The sequence below is a fragment of the Glycine soja genome, chromosome 18, assembly GCF_004193775.1.
Source record: "Glycine soja cultivar W05 chromosome 18, ASM419377v2, whole genome shotgun sequence".
Classification (NCBI taxonomy): domain Eukaryota; kingdom Viridiplantae; phylum Streptophyta; class Magnoliopsida; order Fabales; family Fabaceae; genus Glycine; species Glycine soja.
The window spans coordinates 50,331,093-50,348,819 of NC_041019.1; the positions used below are offsets into that span (position 1 = coordinate 50,331,093).

Below are 17,727 nucleotides of genomic sequence, written 5' to 3' on the forward strand. Positions count from 1 at the left end.
ACTGTTAAACAAATTGCTAGAGGACAAAATTGTTACTTTTTTTTTTCATTTATAGAGCTGTTGGACAACATTCTTGTCATCAAATAAGAACAAACTTTGGGCAAATTATGAATGGAAAGAACTAGAAGGAATAGCTCTAACTGTTTCTCAGCTACGAATAATTTACATCATGTAGCATAATAAAATCTTGAAACAAACAATTTTACTGTCTTTTATATTGAGTTATTTTTTCATGAACCACTGCCTTGCTAATGTATAAATCTTCATAGTGCCCACCGGCATAGTGGGGAAAACCTCAACACCAATTAGCTATCTTGAAAACTGTGAGGCTACTCAGACTTCTTGGTCCTTTTGCCAGAAATGCAGGGAAGTTTCCAGGTTCCTTATTCACTGATTAATTTTTATAACTGGTGTGTTAAACTCATCACCACCGGTCCACCATTGATTCTTCCACAAAACCCCTTCGAAAACTAGAGTAGAAAATTGAGCACCCAAAGCACAGGCATCCTCTTGTTTAAGAGCTGAACCCTACAATTTTCCAAAAATGCAAGCTTATGCAGGAACTATAACTTATTATGAATTTACATTGCATTCGCTTAAGAGATGATCTTCTTTGTTCAGAAACTTCTTCCAATAGCTTTTATACTGAGGAATTCCCAGATCAAGCCAAGGTTTCATTTTCCCATTGTAGTGTAGCACCGAAGCAGTCTTAATGGGTTGAGTACCAATTGTATAATCATGACCCATTCCAGACACAACCCATGACTCATTGAGTGGATATATTTCATTCTCAAAGGTGAGCAAGCTTGCCCGCCATGCAATACCCTCAACAGATCCTTCCTGCATGGTAAACTACACAAGGAAATAGAAAAATCAGAAAATGTAAAAGGGACCAAAATATACAAATTTCCAAATGATTTATTTAATTAACTTGTAATAAAAAAATTTCAAAAGAATTGAAACTTCAAAAGAAGAAACTTATTAATTGAACTTCAAAAGAAGTTTATACTAAGGAAGCAAAAGAAGAAACTTATTAATTCTAGGGCCAGTTTGGATAAACTTCATGATAAGCAATCGTAGAAAAGAAGTCAAATAAAGTATACTAAGGAAGCAAATTCCATCAAACTTCTTGCAAAAGTTAAAATCAACCTTTGCACGTCAACTTTTTTAAAACTAACTTCATTTAACTTCTTGCCTTTAATCATAAACCACTAAAAAGCTCTCCTAAGCTAGAGGCTAATCTAAATTCTAAACCAGGTAGGCCCAAATGATTAATAGTTGATTTTGGCAGTTGAGTCTGTGAGTCAGGCACGTTGGAACTTGAGCTAGGCAAAATCAGGGCAGCAGCAATAGGTTAGGCCAAAATAAGTTTATAAGTAAATTTTGTTAGCCCAAATAACTCATTTTATTGGTTTATTTGGTTGAACCACTGAATCCATTGAGCTTGGCCAAAATTTGACGCCCCAATTGATACTAACTATATTCATCAAGATTATCTCAATACCTTTATTTCCAATTCCGAAAAGATTGTATTGCGATTGCAGTGAACTTAGTTACTTACCTCTTTTATCAACTTTCTGTAAGTTTGAGTAAGACCAAGCTCTCTCCACCTCACCAGGTCAATTATGTTCAACCCTGACATCCAAGCACAGGAATTCTGACTGAAACCTTTCTCACCCAGATAACTTTTCAGTTTACCCAGCTTTACTGAGCAGAACTGCACTGCACCGTTAACTTTGTGTCCCAAATCTATATTCCACAAGGCAGATAAGTCTTGTTGGATAACAACATCATCATCCAGAACCACAACTTTATTCAAATTGCTGAATAAATGAGGAAGTAAATAGTGTGAATCAGAAAAAATTGAAAGGTATTCCGTTCTAATCCGGTTCCTGGATGGATTATCACGAAATGAAATGCGGAACTCCTCAGGCAAGGATAGAAGCAATGGATTTTCCTTTTGGCTGTCCAGCTCAACATTTAGCACTTGAACAGCAGCTTCCTTATAATGATTTCTCAAGAACCAGAGTTTGATTGCATAATAATTTTCTCCATCAGTCAAAACATGAAAAACCAGATTCGAACTTTCCTGAAACATTGTGCAGCAACAAGTAAATGATTATTATAGCCCCAAAAACTCAACCTCTATCAAATTAGTAGTGCATGACTAGAAGCATAACATACTTTCGCATGAAATACAGTTGAGTTGATAACTACTGAAGCTGCAAGCACATTATTAGAGAAAATAACATAATGGTGCAATGAAGAATCAATAAACTTTTCTTCGTCAGCCTTTTTGTCATTATGCGAGGATTTGAAATATTCTACAGTTAGTTTGAGTGACAGGCAGTGATGACTCTTTGGCATTGTCTGAACATTAAGCTTATACAAGAATGCACTCTGTTTCATGTGGAAGTTGGCTTCATCCTCAGTCAAATCAAATATTTGTCTCAATTTCTTGTCCACATTGTCGCAAACCACAGGGATTGATTTTACCCTGGTTATTGTTTTTTCCATCTTCTTTGAATAACTTTCAGCCCTGTAAAATAATATTGAGTGCCATGTAAAATTACTTGCAAATTTATAGCATTTTAAAGGAGGAAAAAAAAGGAGAAACAGGTGCAATCAATCCTTGTCAAGAGACATAGTAAAACCAATCACATGCTTACACCTAAGAGCTTTGCATTTGGAGAGTTGGTTCATGAAATGATATTAGAACCTCCTTCACCAAGTGGTCACAAGTTTGATCCTTCCTGGCCCCCAATTCTTCTAAATAAAAGTTAAATTTCAGCACATGGTAAAAATGAGCCAGTGCATTGTTCATGCTTCAAGCCCTAAGGCTTTTGCATGAGGGTGTGTTTAAGAGATAATAAAACCATTCAAGTGCTTAAACCTAAAACCTTTAGCTTTTAAGAGAGTTGACTCATGACAATCCTGAAAGGTGAGGAAGACAGCAATAGCTTTTGGTTAAAGGTAAAACAAAATAAAGGACACATTAAACCCAATGATAGACCGAAGTTGAGACAAGAAAGAAAGATAAGGCTACGCTTTGGATAATAATGTATTAGGCCAATAGTTGTCTAGGGAACCATAAATGGCGCTAAAATATGTATTTAAGTAGAGCAGAAGTCATAGACAATTGAACTACTTTAAGGATTCTGAAAATGTGAAAATCAGCTGGATTCAAGAAAACTACCAAAAGCCTGATCTGCAAGCAGATATAAAAACTGAAATTCAACAACATTTTTATAAGACTACTTGATTGAAGGAGAGATTTTGCCCACCAATTGTAACTATGAAATTCCAATAGCAGCTCAAACAGAATGCAACTCAGACAAGTAAAACTTAGGGTTAAGGGAAATATAATATGAAATATCAGCTTACACTGGTGGAAGATCAGCATCTGTGGTAGATTCACTAAGCATGTGCTCCATCTCCTGTATATTCTGTTTCAGTTGGCGAGACAATTTATCATTTGCTGGGAGTTTTGCAAGGCTAGGATAATAAGCTCTGGCAACAAATAGTTGGTCTTTCAATTTCTTAACCAGAGCATCTTTCATTTCTTGTCTATGTTCTTGTTGCCAAAGGCAATAACTTCCAAATGTGAGCTCACATGACTTTCCACCTTCATCGGTAGAGCTTGTTTTAGGGTTGTTGACTTGCTCAATTTGACCACTTCTAGGACTCTGTTGCAGAATTTAATCAGTTCAAGTCGTTACTGAATGTCAATATATAAAATTGCTTGTAAAGAACTTTGCTGGAGAATAACAGTGTCCAGTTACATATCTTAAATGTTATAACCTGAGCCATTGAATGTTATTGGGCTGAGCCAGTATTAGTTGTACTACATTAGTAGTTGACCTATATTAATTAGTATAAATCCAAGTCTGCTATGAATTAAACTATTCTGAGGAATCAATAATCATTGAAAGAGTTTCAACATGGTGCAAGAGCAGTACATTCCGATTTCCATCATGACCTCCTGTCCACTGTGCAGAATAGTGTTCCCCCCAAACCTTAAACTGTCTTGTATACCATTATCTGTTTCTCATCTCAGAATTTTCCTTTTGCATTCTTTTTCCCATAACTGATGCAAGACCCAGTCTATGTTTTCTGCTTACAGTTTTACTATTTGAGGGGCAGTGTTAGAGAGCATGAGTTTGCCTACTAAGAATTAACATAATATAGGCAAACTCATGCTCTCTAGCACTAGCAATAGTCATACTAGATACAAGATTTGTGTTTGTTTAGATTATTAGTGAAAATTGGGGCCTGCATCAATACTTGTTTAATGTGTTCAACAGAAATTTCAACCATTTACAGTAATATATGCTTACATTTGAAGTTGGAGGTGATTGCAGAACACCCTTAGGTGGCGCCCTAGAACCTGAAAATCATTTAAAACTAAAAGCATAAGGTATGAAGGAAATGACAAACAAGAAGGTATCGTGGGATGAGAGTAAATAATATTGAATCAGTAGACCACCTCTTTGTTTATCACTCTTGCCTTCTCGAGTGTATTTCTTCAGAACATCCTGACATGAATTTATTGATAATTAATGATTATGCCAAAAATATTCTAGATCTATATGATGTAGTGTCCCCCCCCAAACCAAGTTCCAGTGTAACAAGACAGATTCTTATCCCCCTTGATCTTTCTTTTCTTTCATACAATCTTAGACAAATCAGTACATTTTTTTTTTTGGAAGGCAAAAATATATATTATTGATATGAATCATAGCAGTACCAGGGGTACTGTTGAAGTATACATGAATACAAGACACTTAGTGTGTCGCCTTCCAACATAAACAAGCCTTCCAACATAAACAAATACCCAACATTAATCCCACTACATAGGATAAATATACCCAGCCCACTACATAGGATAAAAATACCCAGCCCATATTAACTAAAATATTCCACAAGGTTAGAAGACCATTGATTGAAAGAAATACTAAAGTTTTTCTCTCTGGTCTTTAACCAAGACCATATGAGGAATAAAGCATCATCCATCACTTTAGAAGGTTGAAAGTGATTGCCCTCGAATACCAATTGGTTCCTATGCTGCCATATGGAGCTAGTCAATGCTACCCACCATACATATCGATGAGATTGGTTTTTCCCCGCAACAAAACCCTCACAAAATTGGGCAAAATGAGATGCTGGAGAAGGTGCAATGGGGCCAACCATCTGATTCCATCTCATGGATTCCCACCAACAAATCAGTACATTTATACCCCATAACACAAAAGAATTGTAATCCATAGATAAATGAGTCAGTTAATATGGAGCAAGGAGTTTAGAAGATTGAAGGAGACTTGAGAAAAGAATTAATAACACTAAATTCAATAGTTAAGCTTCTAATTCTATGGAAATCTAAAATTGCAATGCCTCACCATCTGAGTAAATCCTTAATTCTTATATGTTGAGAAGACTTCAGAGCAAAAATCACACACTAGATCCTTATCCAGACAATAAAGACACCAAATAAAATTTAAATCGCTATATATTAGATTTACAGAGAAAATAGAAAACAAACTTTCATTGATCTTTTATGGGAAGTACAAAAGTCACTGAGTTACAACCCTATATATACTATCAGGACCAGCTAAGATAGGAGGAGTCAGTTGTAACTGTCTGACAGTGACAGTTATAACTGACAAGAGAAGAATACAGTAAAAGAAAATATAAAGAGAAGAATATTTTCTTACACTATAACTGACTCATAATCATATTAGGATAGGAAAGTATCCTCAATTATACATATTACTAATACTAGTATTATCATTTATACTATTATATAACCAGATTAAACCATATGCATTATGTCTAACTGTCTAAGTCTCTGAGATAACATAAAACTAATAATATTTTATCATATTCTCTATTACTCAATCATGTTCAAAGGATGAACTTTGCAGTTTAAGAGGTTAATCTTTCATTAATAATTAATAAATAATTATAAAAATAGAAAGGCAGCTGCACTAACATCCATGGTTCTAGCCATTGGTTATGGAAATCCAAAGATGATACAGTATCATAATGCAAAAGTCTTAAATTCACCACCTTAAATATAATTGTTAGAAAGGAAGGGAGAATTCTTAAAACCCAACATTTGACAGAGCAAAGATGACAGCTTAGGGTAAACTGAAGTATGATTACCATACAAATCACTAAAGATATACTACATAAAAGAACTAAAATACATGTACAATCCACGTCTCACTAAATAAAAAGAAAATCAACTTGAAAGCTACAAATACATCAAAAGGAAAAGTTGAAAAAGATACAAACTTGTATGGCATGTTTAAAAACTAAAATCATTAGACCTTCACTTTTGGGCACCGGTTCTTACATTGTAAGGTGGTGACTTTTTTTTGGTGATTTTGGTTAGCATAGGGTGTGTCCTACTTTGGAACAATTTATAATGGTTAGATACAAAGGCTTCAGCAAAATAGAAGAGGCATATATTTTGTGGCAATATGCAGTTTATGCAGTCCTTTGGTGCATATAAGTAGTTAGGATAGGATTATCTTATACCTCTCAACTATGGTATAGTATAGCATGCATGATATTCTTCTAAACTGTCATTTAAAAAATGCTTAGAGATTGGGCAGCTTTTGATACATTGTTTTTATATTCTCTTGTTCTCTTATGTATTTTTCTTTTTCTGTTTTGGAAATTCTTATCCTCCTTTTTCATCTGTACCTTTTCCCATTTTTTTTCTAATGAATTTATTTCACTATAATTATAAGGAAAAACCAAAATCCTCAACAACTTACATGGATGAAATTTTTAGATTGACATGGAACCCAAATTATAATGATGACAGTTACATAAATGTGATTTACTCTCAGTCTGTTTGGGCAGAGGAGGGATTTTAATTAAGAGAAGGGGTTGGTAACTAGAGTAATTTACTATTATAACCTTAGAGTAAACAAAGAAAACCATTAAGCATAAAAAGGATAATTAGGTCAGCACAATTCACAAACTCTAAGCTTTGTCCCCTCCCTCCAAACTCCCAAATATTGGAGGGAGGCAAAATCGAAGGGGAGGGATTTTTGCCCTCTTATTTCCCCTTCCCTCCCTTCCGTTCTCCTCCAACCAACCACTGTTCAGTTTTCTTTTCAATTACAGTAGGCAAGAATAAACATGTACATTTTCAATACTCAATTAAAAAGATGAGAGAATCAGCAGTTTATAGATATGATATTTTATTAAACAAGTACAAAAATTAACCACCACAATATTATGCAGAGAACCTTTGGAAGAGTTGGTTCAAACTTTGTGATAAGATCCTCCACATGACTTGATTGTTCTCCCTGTAAAAGAAATTTACAAAAAAGACAACATAAATTCAGAGTTTGAGGGAATAAGATTTAACTTTTTGGATGTTTGTGTTATAAGTTCTATAATGTTTGTGCAACAGCTATCCGTTTCTTTTAGACTTCATTACCGATTACTGATAGACTACTAAATGTATGAATTGCTTGCTCAATTTTCTTTGTTTTGAGAACATACTATCAATAGTTGTGCACACCAATAAAAAATTGAAAAGTATTCACTCATTTGACTTCTTAAAAACGACAAATTACGCCAAAAATTTTATTATTTTTCTGCAATTGGTGACAACTGTAACTTTACCACAACTATGACCAACAATATTTTGCCTAAGAATGCTAGAACAAATGGACAGTTACAAATAACTTGGGGAGGGTGTAAACCACCATACCTCAGACTCATTATGGCCAACATCATGTCTATCATATCTTTCAAGACTTTTCTCATTCTGAATTGGAAAAGAACAGAGGTGAATGGGAGAAAAGAAAAACACACAGCAACATCAATACAATGATATCACAAAGAGCTGGAAAATTTGTAACAATTCACAGATACATTTGAATTGAAAGGTTACCGAAGGAGTATTCTTCTGTTCATATATATATCCTGCAAAATTGCAATGATAAATGGAATCCAAGAGTCAGAAGAAAAAAAATCAAGTCAAGTCAAGGCACAAGATCTTTGATTAGTAGAGCATATTCAAGTACAAATAATAGTTCATTTATGACAACTGCTAATAAGTACACATAAATATATGCTAATAAATACGCATAAATATACCCAAAGCATGAGACATTAATTTTTGGAATTCCACTACACTACAAATATATAATCATTAACAGAACATCACTATTTGGCATTAAAAAAAAACACCATTTGAAAAATAAGTGAAACGCAGATTCTTCACGTAACTCAAAATTGAATGAAATTATTGAGAAACAAAAACAAACAAATAAAATCGAGCCACTGATTGTAACATATACGTCCTGCGTGGTTTTCCCTCGTAAACACGTTCTTTCTATTACTATTATTGAGAAAAAACCTAGATGCAATTCCTTATATGCTTTTCGTGTTGTTTTTTAACCAGAATTGGAGTTTTACTTCGGTAACGCATCATGATGACATTTAATGCGACGTAAATTACTGAGGTGAAACTCCAATTCTATGGAAGAACAACACCAAAAGCACCTAAATAAATCTATCTAAAAGTTTTATCCTATTCATTATTACTTTTTTCGCTATAAAAAAGAAAACGAACACACAGATCTTTCACTAACAGCAAAAGCGTTTCGAGCTCGAACTACTCAGAACACATCGATTCGTTAATATGGAACAAGCGAAGATTCAACGACGCCGTTTCTCGTGAAGCGCGAGAAAACGATAGATCTAGCGCATTTGGAAGTGCGAGAAGAGAGAAATCGGAGGTGAAATCGACGCGGATCTGTTGCGGAGGGAGAATGTGGGAGAATGGAAGGGTATTTATAGAGAGGAGAGAGATCTCGGCGAGATCGTACCGGAGGAGTGGAAACCATTGTGGAGACCGAGCAAGAAGACGAGAGGGACGAGCATGGAGAGAATGACAAGACCGAGCACCGCAATTACGAGCCCTCTCCACCGCCGTTTCGCGGGGACGCCGTACGACGGAACCGCGCCCATACCACCACCACCACCACCACCGCTCTTCATCGGTTTTCTGTTTTTGTTTTTTTTTGTTTTCTTCCTCTTTTCTTCTCTCTCACTCTATGTAGAAGAGATAATATACCTCTCTCTCTCTCTCTTTCTTTCACTCTACTTCTCACTTTTTAGTTTTTAATTCTTATTTTTATTTATTTTTATCTTTCTGAGATATTAGTGAGCGTATTGGACTCCAGAGATATTTTTTTTAAATTATTTTTGGCGTATTTTAATCTTTGTCAACCGCCGACTGAGGGAGTTAGTTTTGTTCAGCAGAATTCGCCGCTCCTCTACGTGCTTCCATTTGTGCGCTTAACGTGAGCCTCGGTCTCCCAGCCCTACGATTTGAGTATGAGTTAAAAAGATGGATCAAACGGTCATCTAAGTTGTTGTTGTTGTACCGGCTATGGTAGGTCTTAGGTAAACTTGCCAGGAGAAAATTACAGAGAGTAAAAAAGACTAAAGAGGAGAAATTACTATCACTAGGTTTATGGAAACGGTAATTAACTAATTATATATTTATATTTTTTATTCGATATATGTACCTCATGGGTGGAACTGGACAAAATGCTGATAAATCGATCTCATTTAACGTAAACTACAAAAATTATATATTGGATTCCGTTAAATTTTAAAGTTATTTTTTGAAAACCAATTTATCTGATCTAATCTAATTTAAAACATATATGTATGATTTTATAATTTTATTTATGAAGTCATTGTAACTCTAAAAATTTATATAAGTAAAATTTATTTTTATAATAATTATAAATTGATTAGCATGAATCAATTTGAAATTCATTTTGTATCAGTTATACTTTTTTACTGTATAATATTTTGTATTTAATTTTGAAGAATAAATTTTAATAAAGAATGAAAAGAAGAAAAACTACGATTTGATTTTTTTGGTTCATGTAATATAAGATATGATAAGATAATTTCACCAAAGTTATAAAATAAGTTACAACAAAAGTAAATATTTTTTTTTTCAAAACAAAAAAAATAAGTTAGTTGATAGTTAAAATGTTAATGAAGATAGAGCATAAGTTCTCTTTCAGTAATCTAAACATGAAATGAGATGTATTACTACACGGGATAAGATATTTGATACTTTTTTTGCCTAGATATTTGATACATTAAATAAATTTTTATAATATTTATAGTTTAATTTTCCTATATCACGAGTTTAAAGATTTCTAAATAAATTTTTATTATATTTATAGTTTAATTTTCGTATATTGTGAGTTTAAAGATTTCTAAACTATCAAGAGTAAGTATTATAAAAATAAACAATCTTATTAAATATGACAATTTATAATTAGATAATGGTATAATTTTTTTATTCTTTCTAGATTTTTTTATTAACCATGATAACTCAATTTAAAATTTAGTTACACTTAAGGTTCATCACTCCTCCCTAATAGTGTATTTTGTGAGAATCAAATCATATTTCTTCACAAACTCAACCTATATTATTATCTGAAGTATACTCATCGGGTCTCTATCTAGGTTTATTACCACTTAAAAAAAACAAAATAAAGTAAAAGGTGAAATTTTAATATAATGTAAACCATAACATATGTTAGATGGTAAAATAATATGAAATATGATAGGGCTAGATTTGATTATTTTTCTTCTCAAATTTGATATAATCCATTTAACAGTTATCCTTAAAATTGAGCTAAATTAATCAAATTTTACTTTGAATAAAAGTGATTTTTTTAACCTAATATTAAACTTTGTACAAAAAATTGAAATTAAAAAGTGAATTTCATAAAAAGATGAGAAACTAAAAACATAATTTATCAAACATTTGATACATGATTGTCATATCAAATTAGTAAGTCATCTTATCGTCATATCATCACTTAACAATGACACTTGATGATAGATTAAAATTGATCAAATTTGTTTTGAGAAAAAAAAATGAAACACAAAAAAATTAAGGGATGAAAAACATAATTTCACCTTAAAAATTTAATGGCTGGAACAATTTTAGTCTTCAAGATGTATGGTCTCTATCACATCAGTTTCCGAAGGTTACAACCAACAAATTCGCATAACTAAAAGAAAAGCAACATTTTTCTTATATCACTTTGTGTGAGGAAGTTATATATGAAGTGACTGAAGAAGAAACAATAACCAGCCTTATGGTGAAGTTGAAGAGCTTTTACATGACCAAATCAATTTACAAGTTATTGTTCACGAGAAGGTTGTTTGTGCTTTGCATGAAGGAAGGACCATCCTTGAAAATTGTTTAATTAATAATCCACGCTCTTGTGACTTTCACATTATTAGCATCACACTCTAATCAATTAAGCTAATAGGTCAATTATGTTATAAAATAATTAATATTACTATATATAACACTAAAAAATTTAGTGTGTATTTAATACATATATAAATTTACATAATAAATTTTGTGACAATTAATTTTGATTTAATAATTAATTTGTTTACATATATAAAATTTTATGAAACTTATGATTTTTATTTAAAATTTATATATATATATATATATATATAAAATACATTATTAGATCAAAATTAATTATAATAAAACCAAAAAATACATTAGTAGATTTATATCAAAAATGTATTTTTTTAACATATATAAATTTTTATTAAACCTATAATTTTTATTTACAATTTATATAGGTAAAAAAATTAAGTATTAGATCAAAATTAATTGTCAAAAAATTTATTATGTAAATTTACATGTGCATTAAACATATATTATAAAATTTAGTGTTATATATAACAAGATTAATTATTTTATAACATAATTAAACTATTAACTCAGCTGATATGCGGATTGCCAATTCATAATAGACTTACGGATTTATAATCCGTATCAATTTTACGAAAAGACTATATTAAAATTGTTCATCTTATGTTAGGTGCACAAACAATTTGTTGGGTGCGCAGAGCAATTGTCATCATTTTCCCTAGGTTGAACTCAATCATTCTAAGTAGTCCATGCTACTTTGTCATGGCATATGTTACGTTAGGGAATGCAAGTTGCTTCTCCACTTCATTACCATCAAATGGTTTGAGAATTAATACAATGGTCCCCCGTAACATATTGACAATCGTATGGAGCATGGAAAGGACAAATGCCCCACATCATACACAACTATTTCATGTAATTAATTGAATTCTTATTTCAAAGGTAGAAATCAATTCCAGCACTTTATAACAATAAAAAAAACACACACATTTCGATTCAAATTTAGACAAACATCACAATCACATTCAACAATTCAAAATCAATTCTCCCAACCTCTAAAGCAAGAAAATAACTATAGATAGTAGTGAACCAGCAGTGATCATTATGTTGTCAGTATATTGTAAATTAACATTCTTGATTAAGAATTCGGTATAGGTGGCCAAAGCTTCAGATACCTTGGTGCATGTATATGTGTTGGAGCAGGTACTTTTCTGATTGAACATCCTAATCTAGATATAAGGTACTGTTCATCATATTTGCTTTGGTTAAGTCCACTGTATTTACATATCCGAAACTTCATAATTTTTCTTTAGTTCTCATTGCAACGGAAAGTGTGATTCTGTCTCCTGTTTAGTTAATTTTTTGGCACATTAAGTGATAGAAGCATATTAAGAAAGGTTACAACACAGTGGGGTAAATGACATGTGAATTGCATATATTTACAGGAACGTATTACATTTGAACATCATCTATGCAAGGAACAGTTGATTGTAAAATTTCAATCAACAATCATTCCAAGCAACATCAGTACATATACTGATGTATAGTTCCAATGAAGGGTAAAAAATTGAACAGGAGAAAATCCATGTATAGTTCCTAATCCTGAGTGAGATAACATATCAGGAATTTGAACACACTAATTAACTAGTCAAATCCTTAAACCAAATTGCTCACCATTCAAACTTGGCACAAGAACACATCTCATCAAGAAAGAAAAAAAAACATTAATCATACCAAGTGCCTATGCAAACGAATTGCCACCCGGATCTCAGATGCTTCAATGCTACAGATTCTCTTAGAGACCAAAACGAGAGGCTTTGGATGCTCCATGTTTTCTGTTGCAAAAGATAAAAGCAGTTTCTCCTGATATGGCTATGCTAGCTCTCAAAACTCTTGGGCATTGAAGTCTGGTGTCGTTGGATACTCAAGGCCCTGAAGTACGGGCATCCTTCGTATATCTTCTTCTGAATAAGCAGGGATGAACCAGTATCCCTTGTCCATCCCAAAAACCTGATACCATAGCAACATAAATCATCACGTAGAAACTTCAAGATTCTAAACTTGTTCAATAATGATGTGATGAGAAGCACAGAATTAAAATAAATATATTATTAGCTTAGTATAGAATATAGAACTCCATGTCATCATGAGGATAAATCATTTCCCTTATATTCTAAAATTATAAGAGAGCATCTTAATTCTTAAAGCATCTAGACCCTTCCTTTTGCAAAACTGAGTTTGTGGAGATTTACTTTGGAATTTGTGCACCGCATTTTGAACAGAACTCCAAACATGCACTACATAGTTCCAATTACTTAGAAAAGCAAGAATAAATTATTTTGGTGTTGTCAATATAATGAATACTTTCCTTTTCATTAAATATGTATCATTTTTGTTTCCATATCTAATGCCCTAAGGGCCCCTCAATGATATTCTCCTAACAGATCAAAGTGAAAGTGAGTCTTACATTGATCATCCCATTATATTTTTGTTCAATTGCATTGAGGAGACAGAATTAGTGCTTGAGTAGTTAAAACACATGTTAGAAAGTTGTGTTAAAATCATTTATTAAGGATTTTGAATGCCACAGGTTTAATACCAACTGTAAAGAACATTTAAAAAGATAGGAGTAAACAAATACCAATATAATATGCACAAACCTGTTCAAAATTTTTTCTACGACCAAGGTCATAATGCCATTTTGAAGCAGTTTTCTTTTCATATGCCTTCTCACAAGAACGAAGAAAATTCAATCAGTACCCGCAGTACTTAAGCTAACCACCCATTAGGATAACAATTATCAAAGATTCACAATTTCAATGCAAATAAATACTGTCATTCAACTATGACCAGAGCTGCTTCTTTGGGTAAAAAACAGAAAAAATGTAAGGAAAAAACCTCCCAAATGAAATGAATAAAATCAAGTTCATAAGCTCTTTTGTTAACAGATTTCTAAAGTAAAAAAGAGCAAATTACACATAACACCACTTTTTTTCTATTCCTACACTAACCCCCTTTATGTTTGAAAACATTACACTGATAGTATGGCACCCCCTTATATGTTTGAAAACATTACATTGACACCCCCTCATATGCTACACTAACACCCCCTACAAGCGAGGCGACTATAATGGATAAAAAAGTAAGGGGTGTTTGTGTAATTACACAAAACCTCAGGGGTGGTTAGTGTAATTTACTCAAGTAAAAAGGGAAAGGGAAAAGAGTGCAAAACTTTACCTCAATAGTGGTTGTATTAGAAGCTACCAATGACATGTGCAAGACAAGAAATCCCAAGACACTCAAGGAAAAGGCCAGATTCAAAACTGCAGCTAATCCAACAGTGTTATAAAAAGTCAAATATGAAACCAACAGCTCAAATTAGAAACCATGTTTCAGAACCTAACCGAAAGTAAGAAAAGTTGTGGCAAGAGTGCCGGGTGTTCCAGGAATTTCTTCATCAGTAAAGAATGTTTTGAAATGTGGCAGTAATGATATAGTCACAATAGTGGTCTCAAGGAGAGTGTAGAACTGCAATAAGATTTAACATAATAATATTATATAATTACTGTATTCTGATATGGCAGCTACAAATAACACAACAAATGCACAACCTTTCATGTTTAGACTAATGGTAACAGGAAGAATATCACAAGTTAATTATATGTTACGTGTTTTTACTAATCATATAACAGAACACTAAGAAACTATTCAATAAGCATTAAATTAAGTTGTTTACCCAAACATGCTCTTAATCAAGTAGCAAGATTAGAAACTTGGAGGCTCCAATCAAATGATTTAAAAGTCACACTAAGAAAATCTAGTTTTCAAATAGTAGAAGGCTCCAACAGGCAACAACAAGCAAGATGGTGACAATTAAGTTGCTAGATATCTGACTTGTGTGAATATGAAGAAGTTGAAAAGCAGGAGGATGAAAAATGAACACCTCCAAAACAAGCTGAAGATGATAAAGTTAACAGAAATTTGAATGTTTGTAAAGATGAAGCACATGAAAGGCTTGGATAAGGAACGGCCACCTCATGATGTTGAAAATTTTCAAGTTAAAGAGGTGATGATGGTGATGAAATGAAACACAGTCTTGCAACTCCTAAGGAATCTGCAGGGGATAAATAATGGCCTCAAACCAGGCCTTAGATGTGAAGTGTAGACTGTAAAGATCAAGTGGTCAAGTTATTACCGATAAAAGGTTCTTTGGTCACAACAAAGAGAGCCAGCAGTAAAGGATGTTAACATTTTGTTATTTAAGTAGTTAAAAGGAAAAACTAAATTAAGATTGCAGAAGAGCAGATAACCCCATTCAATATTATGGATCCAATGAAGATATGAACAAAGAACAAACCATTTACACACATGCTAAGGTATGGTAAGCAAATTGGAACATGGAAGATGTTATGAAAACCATTCAAGTTACATGAGTGATCACTAATCAGTTGAAATAAGAACTTTTTGAGCTAAGGTGTCCATACCAAGAAAAGGAGGAAATACTTGTAATTTGATGCCCCAACACAGTTAACTACCCAGACACAATGGTGGTCCATCTTCAGTACACAACGTCCACCTGGTATCAAACCAGAAAAGGTCAAACTTATCCTCACTTATTTCAATTTAGCAATGAAAATAAAAACTTTGGTGTGCCAAAACTCACAAACAGAACAATGATGACATCGTGGCGGCTTGGGCTGACTGCACTTCCGACAGTATCTGAACCGTTGATTTGAAGTATCAGACTGCAGATTACTTAATTCTACCCCGTTCAATGGATCAACCTCTCCTCTCTCCTCATCAACAGCAGGCTTCCAGTTAGGAGGTACAGTCCCCGGATCCGTAAACACAACAGCAAAGTAACACCACAATAACATAACCAACTGCATAATCAAAACAAAACATCAAATTACCAGTATCATTCAGTCCACATACTAAAAGACATGATACTTGAATGATCTCTAAATGTAATTATTCTAAAGATTTATTCTTCAGTAAAACAGCGTTACTAAATTTAAATGCTGAAGAGAAAAAGGCTCCAGGTTGAGGTAAAACAGAACATTTTTGTTCAATTAATCACCAAAACATAATAATATATATGAGAATTTGATTTTTAACCGAATTTAGTGTCCTCATGTGATCCATGTGAGGTACCTCACTTAGTGGCACAAAACTATTGTTGTCATACTTGCTAAGAAAATTCAAACTTTCCAAAATCATCACCAAAATAATATACTCTAACCCACCATATAAACCTGTACCCCTCCAGATCTCTGGGTACATATTTAGCCTCTTCGCGCCACAATGCTTCAGGCTGAGGGGCTATGTATCATTCAGTTCTTATTGGATCAACCTGTCCAAGCCCATTAACTCAGGATGACGAACGACCCGTCCCAAATACGAATAGGACGTTACTATATAATCCATACTAGACCTAGAAGACACAGATTACACTTTTGCTCTTGGACAAGGTCTCTTTTCTCCTCACAACCTAACGACAGGAACATAAACCCATTATCCATAACTGGCAAGCTAAATTAAAAAAAGACTCACTTCTTCCCTGAATAAGGTTTAAAAAAATTCATAGTTTCAAAGTCAAATTCAAAACCCAAATGCCAAAAACACATATTCGCACCCTCCACTCAAAAAGGAGAAAAAAACATTATTACTTGGTTACTTTTTTTTTACACAAAAAGAGAACATATTTAAAGCTTACCAAACAATGAAACAAGATCAACACCACGAAGGAGATAAGAGTATCAAGGCCTCCAACAAACAAGGCAGGTCCAAAATTAGTCAACACAACAGCGTAATAGGTAACACCCACAACCCCAAGAACCATTAGTATCATGATCGAGCCTAATCCTCGCAGGGCAGTGCAGAACCTAAACACGTTCCAAGCCATTCCAGCTCCAGATCTATACATATTATTGGAGAGAGAAAAAAACAGAGGAACCCCACCTCAATTTAGGACCAAAAGATTGTTCCTTTACGCACTTGGCGGTGATCCCAGAAGCGGAACACGACAACAGCTGCCAGTGGCGGAACAAGCAGAATCATCGATGTCCTCGAACGAGAAAACACGCGACCGGATATGGCGGTGCTCCAATTCCGGAGGCAAAGAAAAAATAAAAGTTTTTTTTTTCTTGCGTGAATCTATGGTTCATGCAGAATTGGATGGAAAATTGGGAACTTTTTGGGCATAGACGTAGCAACCTGAAATGTTGTTGAAATTACCGATGAGTAGTATATCAGTGGCGAATGGCGATGATAAAATTAATTTTGACCGTGTGGAGTGTGATTAAAATATACTAAATTTAAATTATATTGTATTTATATTTTATAAGTGCTATTTATTAAAAAGTTACTTATGAGGATTATGTTTTGTTTAACTCCAATTAAACGAAGATTTAATTAGTATACGAGACCATTTTTCATTATTGCAAACATATAATAATTTTTAGTTTAGGTTTAAAAAAATT

At 33.3% G+C, this 17,727-nt stretch overlaps 2 protein-coding genes across 3 annotated transcripts; both read right to left on the bottom strand.

The window, feature by feature from the left end:
• Window positions 1-17: 17 nt before the first annotated feature.
• LOC114395777 (probable galacturonosyltransferase 7) lies at window positions 18-9,113 on the bottom strand. The gene is made up of 10 exons (XM_028357621.1): window positions 8,856-9,113; window positions 7,916-7,947; window positions 7,733-7,789; window positions 7,263-7,322; window positions 4,487-4,535; window positions 4,338-4,387; window positions 3,385-3,686; window positions 2,185-2,539; window positions 1,562-2,089; window positions 18-852 (listed from the first exon to the last, which is right to left on the bottom strand). The coding sequence occupies exons 1-10, from the start codon at window positions 9,025-9,027 to the stop codon at window positions 574-576; spliced, it is 1,884 nt and encodes a 627-aa protein (XP_028213422.1). The 5' UTR covers window positions 9,028-9,113; the 3' UTR covers window positions 18-573.
• A 3,541-nt stretch (window positions 9,114-12,654) lies between these two features.
• Window positions 12,655-17,489, bottom strand: LOC114396795 (probable protein S-acyltransferase 14). 2 transcript variants are annotated; one of them, XM_028358964.1, is made up of 7 exons: window positions 16,962-17,489; window positions 15,909-16,128; window positions 15,730-15,821; window positions 14,650-14,773; window positions 14,483-14,574; window positions 13,906-13,971; window positions 12,655-13,255 (listed from the first exon to the last, which is right to left on the bottom strand). In XM_028358964.1, exons 1-7 carry the CDS (start codon window positions 17,169-17,171, stop codon window positions 13,130-13,132), a joined length of 930 nt encoding a protein of 309 aa, XP_028214765.1. In that variant the 5' UTR covers window positions 17,172-17,489; the 3' UTR covers window positions 12,655-13,129. The 2 variants fall into 2 exon arrangements, with proteins under 2 accessions (XP_028214765.1, XP_028214766.1); XM_028358965.1 differs by having other exon boundaries at window positions 14,483-14,568; window positions 16,962-17,488.
• Between the last annotated feature and the right edge of the window lie 238 nt (window positions 17,490-17,727).

Coding starts and splice junctions, on each gene's coding strand:
- LOC114395777 (XM_028357621.1), bottom strand. CDS start 9,027: ATGAAGAGCGGTGGTGGTGGTGGTGGTGGTATGGGCGCGGTTCCGTCG. Junction 7,790..7,915: donor AACAGAAGAATACTCCTTCG/GTAACCTTTCAA, acceptor TTTCCAATTCAG/AATGAGAAAAGTCTTGAAAG. Junction 7,323..7,732: donor TTGGCCATAATGAGTCTGAG/GTATGGTGGTTT, acceptor TTTCTTTTACAG/GGAGAACAATCAAGTCATGT.
- LOC114396795 (XM_028358964.1), bottom strand. CDS start 17,171: ATGTATAGATCTGGAGCTGGAATGGCTTGGAACGTGTTTAGGTTCTGC. Junction 16,129..16,961: donor TGATCTTGTTTCATTGTTTG/GTAAGCTTTAAA, acceptor TTGATTATGCAG/TTGGTTATGTTATTGTGGTG. Junction 14,774..15,729: donor AGTATTTCCTCCTTTTCTTG/GTATGGACACCT, acceptor ATCTTATTGCAG/TTCTACACTCTCCTTGAGAC.